Source organism: Pseudonaja textilis, chromosome Z, assembly GCF_049901715.1.
Source record: "Pseudonaja textilis isolate UNSWEBS1 chromosome Z, rPseTex1.2, whole genome shotgun sequence".
Lineage (NCBI taxonomy): Eukaryota > Metazoa > Chordata > Lepidosauria > Squamata > Elapidae > Pseudonaja > Pseudonaja textilis.
The window spans coordinates 78,049,334-78,061,703 of record NC_142008.1 but is presented as its reverse complement, the minus strand read 5'-3'; the positions used below and the strand labels follow the sequence as shown (position 1 = coordinate 78,061,703).

The following is a 12,370-nucleotide window of genomic DNA, read 5'->3' as shown; positions in this document are numbered from 1 at the left end:
GCCCAACTTGTATTTCATGTTCTGATTTTTATTGCCAGTGCATAGGACAGAGCATTTAGTAGTTGAGATTTGGAGTTGCCAATGGCGCGACAATTCTGACACATAGTCCAGGTCGCTTTGTAGAGCAGCAGCATTGTCAGTGTTAAATAATAATGTTAAATAATTGTATGTCATCAGCGAAAAGGGTGCAGCTGCTTTTAATATGATCGCATAGGTCGTTGATGCAAAGCAAAAAGAGTGTGGGTCCTAAAATGCTGCCTTGGCGGACACCGCTGTTAACTGACGCCAGATTTGATAGGGCCCTCCCTATTTTGACCATTTGTTGCCTGTCTGACAGGAATGCAACTATCCACTTCTGCAAGGGAAAGGGAGAGTGAATAAAACACCATCACATCACTCCATCCCAGTTATTTTCTTTCTTGAAGAACTGCGGCATTCTGGGGGAGGGTTTAAAGCAATGAAAGGTTTTTGGAAGCTTGTCCTAAAGTTGTTGCCTTTGCATGCATGCAGAGGATAGCCTAGAAAGAGCCAGGAGACCTTTGCAGCCTCTAGCAGCCAGCTGATTGGAGCAGAAAGCTTGGAAAGCAAGAAATTGTTGGGGTGGAAAAATAGCAGCTACATCTAGGAGGCATGGGGAATAGGCCAAGACTATGGGATTCCATTAGAGTGAGATGATGGAGAGAGTGCTTTAACATTGCCAATTATAAGGGCTAACGATTGTAGGAGTTCTGCATCTGTCATAACTCTGAAACAGAGTTGTGTGTAGTTTTTGAGGCATCTGTTGTAATTTTGAATAGTCATTAAGTGGCCTGTTGTTTCTCAAAAACTACCTGTATATTTAATCTTATGGCTTTTAATCATATCATAGCATATCAGAGTAACGTTGGTGAGATCAAGAAAATATTTTTTGAACTAAAAGCCAGAATTGGCTCTGCTGAATTTGCAATATATACATGCACTAGTGCCCTCTAGTGCCATCTTCTTTGCAGCCTCCCCCTCTCCCCAAGTATTTGATTTCCTTGGGCATAGGTATATGATAAATGTTATGTTTGGAAGGAGAAAAAAATTGTAGCTCTGTATTATTTACTCTGGATGAGAACTGGATAAGACCCTTACACTTTAATACAGTAAGTAGACAGGAGGGAGAGGAGTACTTTAATCCTCTTTTTGTAGAAGGATTACAATTGGGGTACAACACTATAGCTGGTCGATGAGCAAAGCAGGGAAAAGACAATAGTACTTTACATTGAGTAAGTGAAAAGCGTAGAAATCTAGGACCATCTCTTGTCACCAATGCTGCTTGCCTGCCACATATAATTACATCCCAGTTTCTTGGATTGAAAATGAGAATAAGAATTTAATCATAACCAATCAGCAAATTTAAAAAAATGGGAGGCGGGAAAAGTGATCTCATCTTCAAGTAGCATCTATGCATGAATCCTGATGAAATAGACAACTCACTTTTAAGATACGTCTAGAGGATGTGTTGTAAGTGCTCTATGCGACAGGGTTTCTTTCCCTAAGCACGGGGAACATCTTAATATTGTGATATTCTAGCATCTCAGATTGCAATTAATTAGTGTAATATTAAATGAACTAGTATAAAAGGTTAAAGACTATCAGAAACCACCCTTTGAGGTTCTAATTTATTGAATCCATTGTTGAAAATGTCCAAGCATCACTAGTCAGTGAAGTGAAAAGAATTCTGTGAAGTAGAAGCAAACAATTAATTTTATAGAAAACATCCTACATTCACAGGTATTGACCCTAGTATGCAAGAAAGTTGCCGAAGTATGTAATTCTTCATTTGGTTTTTTTTAATTGAAAAATGAACATTTTGGGGGAATTTTATTTTTGAACTGAAAGCAATTTTTAAAATTTCCATTATTCTGGCACAGTCCAAAGAGCTCACTTTCAACTATAAAGAAATAAATGACTGTTCTTTTATGCTAGTTTTTTTAAATGAAGTAACCCAGAATCTTCTCTCTCTATTGAGCTTTATTACTGTGTGACCTTGCATTCAAAAATTAGGTAATGAGTGACATGGGAAGTTTGACTGTCAACACTAATGTTATAGTTTAGCTGACATTTTAGATTTTACCACCTTTAAATTAATCAGTGATGGCTACTATTTTATTTCTGCTTTACTAGTTTTATAACTTCAATTGACTTCTCTGCAGTTTATTTATTGTTTTGTTGATGTTGAAAATCACTTTAAATATAATTTCATTATAAACATGCATTTAAATATTTAAAATAAAATAAACTCTTTGCATTCCTCTATTTCTTCTTTTGCTTATACATTTTCAGTCACTTGAAATGTTCAACTGAAATAGGATTGACTTTTTAATTATATTTTTTGATTCTCACTATTCAGAACATGGGATAAATGGCCATAAAAGAGGAAACTGGGCAATGTTTGTTGGATATGTTTCTCACCGTAGAGGTAGCTTATGTGAGAATAAGTAATATAAATGTTTTGCTGAGGTGAATGATTAGTACCATACTGTTTAATTGAATTCTGCAGCATAGCACGACAAGGCAAACATCTTGATTTCATTGTCCCAGAATGAATTTTAGCATTGTTATTGGCAAGTTTGGTTTTTGGATGTCAGTCAGGCAAGTACTGTAGTGTTACTTAGAGAGAGAGAGATATTTTGGAATGCTTTATTTTCGTATATTTTTTTATTTAAGTAAATGTATTTTACTGGTTTGAAAAATAATCATTGTATAGTATTTTTGACTAGTCTTTTTTTCATCAACATTCTTTAGCTAGTTTAAAAATAAAATTAGCTTTTAGTGTAAAAATCTAGCTTTTAAAGATAAATAGGGTCTATTCAAAATTTGAGTTGTTTGCAGAATTGGAGTTAGGATGTTATAGTATCTACTGTTATTTCCTATAATCACCAATGATTCTAAAACCCTGACCACACAATACTCATAAAAATCTTGTTGAGAATTTTGAATAGATAAACCTGGTACTTCATTTATAGAAAAAGTGATGTTACTGAAATGTCTTGTTATTTAATTTTAAAAACAAATAGGAACCTAAGAATTGAATCATGGCAACTGGACTTATTTTTTGGTTTGAATCATTTTACTACTTATTGAAGTAGCTTCTTCAGTCTTCTGACCCATAGGATATTAAAACCAATGCTCCGTATTTAATCGTCTCAGGAGCAAGCAATAATGTTGCTGATCCTGAAAGTTCTAGGAAAAACAAATTAGCTGGATCCTTTCCAGTCTAGATTCAGTTCATGCATAGATTGGCATGGAGGTACTTTTGTTCCCTAAAGAATGTAGTAGGAGAGAAATGGAGAATACAACTTGTTGAGATTCTGGATTTCTCAATGAGTTTTGATACTGCTAAGAACAATAATCTTTTGGAGACTTCCTGCTTCGAACATTGGAGATGCTACTTAGCTCTTACTTACTACTGTGAAACAATTATTATTTAGCATGTGATGAGAACATGACAGAAGAGAAGCAAACACACACACATAGTCTATGTAATTATAAGTAAAACTTCTATGGCAGTGGCTTCATAACTGGATGTCCAGTTCAGCTATTCAGGCGATTGCCTCTGGCATTGCTTCATGCAGATCTTCTAGGAAATCAGAGAATCACATTGTGAACAAATTTGCACACTATGTTTAATAGTTTGCATATCAGCAGCATAATCCGAACAAGGAAAATTCCCACTGATACAGGGCTAAGGCACTTCTTTCAGCATGACATCTAATTTTGTTCAATTTCAACCAGACAAAATGAGGCCAGTAAAACCAGGTGGTTTAGTAGAGGGATTATCTTGGACCATTCCTGTATCCAGGCATTCTCTGGGTTAAACTGGGTAGATGTTAAATGAATAGATGTTTTCCAAGTTGACCTATGGGATTTCAGTGTTGTGATTGGCTGTGCATTGTCCTGGTGAATAGGCAGGACCTTGTTCAGCATCTTTGACCATAGCTGAATGAGAGCTTGTTGACGTCTAATGTGAAGTGATATGATATTGCTAAGGTCAAGTAACCAGTGCATAGGAGTGTTATGCAATGTGCCACAGATGATATACATTGTCTAGCAGAGTTGGACATCAACATTTTGGTATGGGTATTATTACTATACATGTAGACACAATTCAACTGTGTAATAAATCAAAGCCATGGAGCTTAGGAGGTTAGCATCAACACCCCATGGTGTTCCAGCCAGTCTGTTCAGTAAATAGTTGTGACTTTTCAATTTTTCTACTGTTTTTTCTAGGTGTTGCTGGACAGTTAGTGATCTCTCCAGTGTTACCTGTGTACTTAAGGGTACTTCAGGGAATTACTATATTATAAAATATAGTTCTAGACTTCACTGAAGGCTGGTAATTTATATAGCTATTGCTAAGGTAGAATGTGGCTACTTTTGTTTTTGTTAGGCTTGGTCGGAGACACCTTTTTTTAAAGTAGTCATTCAGCTTTTGAGAGAAAATGTTTTCTGCATCCTTAAAGTTGGTTCGTTGGACTGTGAGAATGATATTATTGGCATAAATAAATTTATGAGGAACAGTTTCAGGCAGGCTATGGATGAAAAAAGAACAGAGGATAGCACTGATCCTTGTGGAAGTCCAACTTATGATGTCTGCTTCTATTGAATTCGGTGAAAACTTGAAATAACTTGTTACTCAACATGCTGTCAGTCAAGGCAGTGATGTTACAACAAGGTACTACCCTTATTAATTTGAGGAGAAGTCCTTTCATGATCATCATAGGCTGCCGAGAGGTCAAGACAAACTGAGAAATTTTTCATTTTCCTTTGGAATTCATTCTCCAGATAGAAAGTTAATGTAAGGACTTGATCCCTACAGTCTTGTCTTGGACAAAATCCAGCTTGTTCAACTTGGATTACAGATTCTACTGCTAAGGCTGTTCATTTAACACAAGTCTTTCTAAACATTTGTAGGTGACATAGAGAAGAACAATTGGCCTATAACTTTGGGGAACTTTTGGATCCTTTTCTGATTTCAAAATTGCAATTATTTTGGTCCTGAAAATAGGAGACAGCCAATATGAGTGTAGTATGGAACTAAAAAAGGAGGCAAGCCAGCATTTAATTGCTGGTCTACAGTTCTTCAGTAGTTCTTGATATATGCCATCAAATCCTGTAGCTTAACTTTTTTGTAAAGAATCCAGCCTCTCTGCACTTCTGGTATAAACAGTGTGAGTATAAAGCATGTGGTAGAAGATCATGCTTCAGTAATCTAAATTCAGATCTAATTTGTCTAGTGAATTTTTGGAAGGCTAAGTCAATCTTGAGCCTGGTGAGATCTGAACTGCCAAACTGCTGGCAGCTGGTGATCAGCAGAAGTAGCCTGCAGTGTTGTATTCCATCCACTGAGCCACCCCAGCTCATAATGCTGGACAACCATGTAATATCTGTGAAAGAAAACTCTTAACTTAGATTGAGAAACAGTTATATCAGGAGAGAGACCAGGATCAGTGTCACATTATTTTTGTAATTCTATAATTATTTTTCTGAGATCCAGAAAGCAATATGGTCCTTAGATTATGAACTAAATGGATACTGTTTTCAATGGCAATTGGAACCTGGATTGTTGTTACTAAACTGTGATCATAAAGTACGATGTCATGTTTAATGACAGCATGTCAGATTTAGTGCTGCCATAAGGCACAATGCCATCATTTAATTACTGAAGTCCTGGCATTCCCTGTTGCTGTTGTAACCAGAGGTGGGCTGCTGCTGGTTTGCACTGGTTCTGATGGACCAGTAGTTAAGATTAGGCGCAGTTCGGTGAACTGGCAAATCCCATTACTGGTTGGCCCTGCCCCTGCCTGTTCTTCGGCCTGTTTTGGGGGCCGTTTTCAGGCAGTTTTTCAGACAGTTTTCAGGGCATGGAGGGGCATTTTCAGGCCATTTTCTGGGCTATAAACGGCCCCCAAAATGGCCCGAAAACAGCCTGAAAAACATGCTGAATAATGGGAAGGGGCAGGGCCAGCCAGTGGTGGCACTTGCCCCAACCGGCTGAAACTTACCTCTTCTTTCGAGGTGAGTGGCTGGGAGGTGGGGCTGGGTGTGATGAGTGACATCACCCACCCAGTCACATGACCAACCGGCCACGCTTACCGCACCAGAGAACCAGCTGTTAAAAAATTTGTAGCTCACCACTAGTTGTAACCCCATGTCTGCATGGATCATTAAGTAAGAAGTGGGAGATAAAGAACATGGAAAAGTGGAGGGCTCTCTGAGTATACTGGTGCAATGGCAGCAGGTGGGCTCTGAAGACAAGGGATACTATATAGAGTATAGATCCCAGGGATTTATAGGGGGTATTGGGGGAAAAAAGCGGTGGGAATGATTGATGAGAGCTAATTGTTCCCTATTGACTTCATGATTGACTTTTCTGGGAAGCTGGTAGGGAAGTTTGTAAATGGTTATTATGTGACTGCAGCTTGCAGTAATGGTTACCTGGGTCATGATGACATGTTGGTGGTGATGCTGCAGCAGCTGCAACTTGTAGACCAGTCACAAATTCCCCTTTTTCAGTTCTGTCATACTTTTGAATGAACTCTGAATGAATGATTGTAACTCAAGGATTACCTGTAATAGTTTGGGCTGGCTTTATAGAATTAATATTGTTTTATCTTAGGATATTTTTCTCTTAGACCTTTGTGAGGGATGATACCAATGTTCAAATATCTCCCACCTGACAGATTTGTGTTTGAGAATATAATATACTGCTGAATAAATTTTTACTCTCCTGTATATAGTGATAATGGAGGCAATAAGTGAACACACATATAAAAAAATTAGAGTAATTTTATTTTTGTGCACTTCTGCAACTTATGAAGGTCTCTTTAATTCTGTCTCTCGTATCAATTAGTACTGGCTGGTTCTGTTGATCTTTTACAAAATAATTTTGGGGAGTATTATAATTTGAAAAATTCACAAAAGACTAAATAATTAAACTATGTAATTACTATGGTTTGAAAGTCCTTAAAAAACAAAAGTTATTTTATTTTTTCAAAACAGGAAATGAATCTATGACAATATCCCCAACAGGAACTCTTTTATTCCAACATTTCAAATCTTACATGAGTGGAATTTACACATGTTCCCTAGTGTTTAAGCCTACTACTGAGCAAGAAGAAAAAAGCTATTTAATTAAATATGTTATTTATGGTAAGACAGCTCTCCTTTTTTGTTTTTCAATGTTTAGTTTTTTAATCAAAGGTATATAATGAATTCACCACAGTGTTAAGCATGTTGCTGCAATTAATGTGTAACCAGCTAAATCAGAACAATTGGTATTTAAATACTTTTGGTACAGAATATAGGCATATAGATTTTCCTGTAGTTTTTTGCTTCTTTTAAAAAGGTAGCAAGAGATCTAATTAAGTAGAAAACTCTGAGAAAGTAGAAAAATAACATCTAACTAATAGCTCATATATTAGGGATAAGTGAAATGTTCACCTTAAGGCTATGTTTAACAACTTGGATAAAACTGAATTCCGGAATTTTAACTCAAGCTTCAAGTAAAGCATCCTGTGATCCAGAGTTTTCTCTCAAGTTTGGATCAAAGTGTGCAAATGTTTCAATATCCTGTGGTTGGTTTTATTAAAACATTCCTTGAAGCTATGGCTTTAAAACATGTATGATTTCAGTTTTTGCTGCCACTGATAGTTAAGCACATTTTAGATATTGAGAAATATTTTGAAGATAAAAATAATGCTTCCCCCCTGATAAAGTATTTCTTAGGTAATCTGAGTTCATGCATTGTGTTCAATGTGTGTTGTGCTCCTTTTGTGAGGCTAGCCAGTAGCTGGCACTCACAGTTGCCATACCCATTTCTATGGTTGTAGAATGAAACAAAGTTTAGTGTCAAGTTGCCATTATTCCATATGACAGAACACACAAAACAATTTATCATTAGGATTGAAACTGCTTAAAGCAGTCTGACAAAGCAATATTCAATTCTTTAATTGTTTAATTCCAACTTTGAAACAAAATTTGGGCATTCTATTCAGTATTGCATTGTAATATAAACATAGCGCATTCTAAAATCAAACTACCTTTCTTTAAAGTATTTTCCCTTTGGAGTATTATTTAGAAAATATTTTCATTCTATACTAGAGAATTAAGAAATCATAGCCAAAGTTTGTTCTGTGGTTAGATTCAGATAGAATGGTCTTAGGCAATAAACCATAATATGAATATGTTACTTGTTTGCATATTTCCTCTAAGCTGTCCCTTTCCCAAAAGCTTGTAGCTTATTGGTGTTGAGGTATATTTCAAATAGTTTCTTATTACATCAGAACAACTAAATTAGTTTAATTCCTCTTACACTTTCAGATTTTGATAGTAAAGATGAATTTAATTCTAGTTTATGTCAGCCCAATTCAGTTAATGAAATCCACAGGAATTCCACAAGAAGTCTAAAATTATTTTTATTGAGATTGGTTATGTTGTGCAAATCTGAGTGTATGATGTTTTCTCCCCTTTCTTATACTTCAGTGAATTAAGGAGGTCTCTCTGACCGGCTTCTAAACATTATCTGGACATGGTGGGCTTTCTACTTGTTGCCTTGACAGCCAAGGTTACATATCTCTGTCAAGGTCCTATATAACAGGGGTTGCCAACCTTTTGGACCTCAGGGACCACCAAACTCATAATTTTAAATCCCAGGGACCACTAACCAGTTCTGTGGTTATGGCCTAATTTATGGGTGTGGTTTGGTGATCATGTGAGTGGCTGGGCATGGCTTGTATGTAAATATTATATTTATATAAATATTGTTTTTTTAATAAAAAAAGAGCAACTTTTACCCAAAATCAGGGAAAGTAGGCAGGCAGATTGAGTTGCTCACAGAATCTCAGATTCATTCAGAGATCTATCTTTCTGCCATCGGCTAGCTCAGTCTGTCACATAAAATTTGCTTGCAAGCAAACTCACAAAATTAATTCACAATACACCATGTATGTAAATATTGATTTTTTTTATTTAAAAAAGAGCAACTTTTACCCAAAACCAGGCAAAGCAGGCAGGCAGATTGAGTTGTTCATATAAATCTATCTATCTGCCATTGGCTAGCTCAGTCTGTCACATAAAAAAAATTGCCGTGAGTCTGCAATGAATAATAAACCTTCAGTCCTAAGGAAGGTTCAGCTGTGCTTAAAGGCAGAGCTGAAGATCTAAAGACTAGTTAGAAAGCAAGAAATCCAACCATTTCCTCCTTCCTAGCTAATCTAAATCTCCCAGTACACCAGAGCAGCTGATGGTTGGAAAAAGGAAAAATAGCAATTTAGCAGGCAAGTTTGCCGGGTAAGGAGTGAGTGAAGGTTTCCGCGGGCCATGTGGGCAGTGCAGCTTTGTGTTTCTGCACAGCCTGGATTAATTGTTTTGGGGGGCACTCTGGGGGTGACATTTCTCTGTGGTCCACCAAAATTTTCTCGGGCCCACCAGTGGGCTGCGGCCCATCGGTTGGCGACCGCTGCCATATAATAATCTTTACAGATTCTGGATTGGGGGAAAAATGAAAATTGTAGTTTGAATAAACTATTAATCAAATGGTTATTGAAGGTAACAAAATAGGTTTGATTGAAGCCTAATTCTTAAAATATTGTATCTTGATCATGATATAATATTTATTTTTACTAAGATTTTTCTATATATGCATGGGTTGAATTGATCCAAATGATAGAATATTTTCTTTGTTTTAAGTTAAATGTTATTGAGTCCTAATTATTTTAAAGTATATCAACGATTGTTAATTAATAGTGCAAAAAGTATCTTAATTTCTCAGAAATATTTAATTATTTATATATTAGGATTAGGTTAATCTCAGAGGGTAATGTTTGCTGTGATAGCACTTTCTTTTTTATTTTCATATGCTGTAGAGCAGGCATCCCCAGGGCATCATCGGGGCTTGAGCCCTTCAGAAATAGGCTGCAGAAATGGCAGGTGAGCATGTGCAGGTGCATGCATACCCTCTTGTATGAGTGGCAGGCAAGCACACATGCACTCCAGTTGCACAATTGGTAGGTGCATGTGTCTGCCACTTGCACAAATGGAGCTGTGCATGCTATTGTGGCCCGCCAGCAATGCTGGGGGCAGACTTGGACTGTGAGGAGATTGGGGAGAAACATGGGCCAGTTGTCAGGGTTCCGGCATTTTGTAAACATTTTGAATACACGTTCTATAGTTGACACCAGTCCTGAAGTCTGGGGAAGGCTCTGACAAGTGCTCTGTATTGGAGGCAGAGATGGGGCAAGGCCGTCTGACAGTTATCAGCTGCCTTAGGAGTTGGAGATCAGTGGGGCTGAAGCTGTTCCCAATGTGTGCATACGCAGAGCTGCCAGGAGAAGGGAACAGTTAAGGAACAAGGGTCCACTCTGGAGTAAAGGTACAGGTGGATAGTGAATGGCCCCTCCCATAGGGAATAAAGAGGCGCAAAAGAGGAGTGGTGTTTGCAGGAGTCAATTAGTTCATTTAATTAGGGTGAAGATTTGTTTGTGACTCCTTGCCAAGTACTTTCTTGTACAGCATTGCACTTGGAAGCTATCAGCCTGGCAACTCTTTAAGCCTGGTAAGGTTTGTGGTTGTAAATCACTCTTGAAAAACTGTTTGCCAGGACTTTGCTGGATGTGAATGATAGGAATTCACATTAGCCTAATTAAAAGGGGTTTTGTTGGGATGAGGCATGTGCTTCATGATTTTGGTGAAGCTTATATCAAAACACATGCACACTCACCTACCTCTCATGCAGAACCACCCCCTTCCTCTCCCAGCCCATCTTGAAAGCCGGAAAGGTGGAGGAACTCCACTGTGGAGGCCTTCTTTTTTATGTAAAGTTGTTTCTTGTATTCAGGTCTTGCTTTGGGCAATTTGGATCAATGCAATAGCAGTGATTAAGATGCTGGCCTTGTTGGCTGGGAAAGCCAGCAGCCCAGGTTTGAGACGAGTGCCATGCAAACTGGGTGAGCTCCCTTCCTTGACCCAGTTCCTGCCAACCTGGCAGCTTGAAAACATGCAAATATAAGTAGTTAAATAGGTACCACTTTGGTGGGAAGGAACAAGTGCTCCGTGATATAATGCTGGCCACATGAATAAAAATGTTTTTGGACAGCATTGGCTCAATGATCTTGAAACGGAGATGAGCACCATTCTCTATAGTTGGCAATGACTAGTGGAATAAAATAACTATCAGGATAACGCTCAATAGAAAACATGTTGGGGGAGAGAAATCAGGATCTACACTGAACTTGCAAAATATGCAGATGACTCTACTCATGATACAGGAATCCATGACAAAAAAACAAGAGTTAATGGCAAGAAATCATGAGGAGATTAAAAATGAGATGGGAAAGGTGAAGGGAGACATCCGTAAGTTGGACGATAAAATAGGAATGATACAAGAGGCAATAGCCAAAAATGAACAGAAAATACAGGTGGTGTGGAAAAAAAACCCAGAATTAACAGAAAAGAAATTAAAGACAATGGAACAAAAATTAATGGCAGTAAATAGAGATTTGGAAGAAGCAATTGTCCATTTGGAAATGGAGAAATCAGCTTTCTTTCTGAGATTACAGAATGTAGTGGAAAATAAAAAGGAGGACCTTTTAAAGATTATGACAGGACTATTAGCAGATGCCTTACAAAAAAGTAGAGATATAGATGAGATTCAAGGAGATATAGATGAAATATACAGAACACACACAAATTACACAAGGCATCATAAACTATCAAGGGACACGTTAGGTTTCCAGGAAAGCAACAAGGGATGAAATATATAAGAAGACAAGGGATGAACCCCTAAGCCACAAAGGAAAGGAGATCATAAAATTAAAACAAATTCCAAGAAGAGTTAGAGAATGAAGAAGGGATTACCACTTTGTCATGCCCCTGGTGGAGACTGACTCTGAGGGAGAGGAGGAATACTTGAATTTGCTGCTGTAAAAATTGGCTATTAGAGGGAATTAATGATTATATTTGAAAGAGATGAACACTGTAACCCCATTACAGATTGAAGCAGAATACTGTAAGATTGGACATACTGAAATAGGTTTTTTTCAGCAATGGATCCAGAATATTATTTTTATAGTCAGAATAAAAGAAGGAATATAAAGTTGATTTATTTGATCAAATTTAAAATAGGTATATTGCTATCTAGAGTAATCCTAAATGGACTCCTGTTGAGATCAGGATTGAAATGCTTTCAGGATTTTTTTATAGACGAGAAATGAGATTTGGAAGAAGAGATTATTTGTTGCATTTCAAGATAAAGTGATAGGTTACTAAAATGCCTATACTTATTATGACAGGTGGGAAGTCATTTCTTAATATATTTCTCTTTTTATACAATAGTCTTATTTTT

The 12,370-nt window shown here is 37.2% G+C and overlaps 2 protein-coding genes across 2 annotated transcripts in view; one reads left to right on the top strand and one right to left on the bottom strand.

The window, feature by feature from the left end:
- Window positions 1–12,370, top strand: part of ZPBP (zona pellucida binding protein) — a 41,085-nt gene that overhangs the window by 13,801 nt on the left and 14,914 nt on the right. Inside the window, exon 4 of the mRNA XM_087917488.1 lies at window positions 7,030–7,179. Coding sequence (XP_087773614.1) covers window positions 7,030–7,179 — 150 coding nt within the window. The remainder of the gene's footprint in view (window positions 1–7,029; window positions 7,180–12,370) is intronic.
- Window positions 2,130–12,370, bottom strand: part of VWC2 (von Willebrand factor C domain containing 2) — a 97,774-nt gene continuing 87,533 nt past the window's right edge. The window contains exon 6 of the transcript XR_015740297.1: window positions 2,130–3,607. The gene's annotated coding sequence lies outside the window, so the exon portion shown is untranslated. The remainder of the gene's footprint in view (window positions 3,608–12,370) is intronic.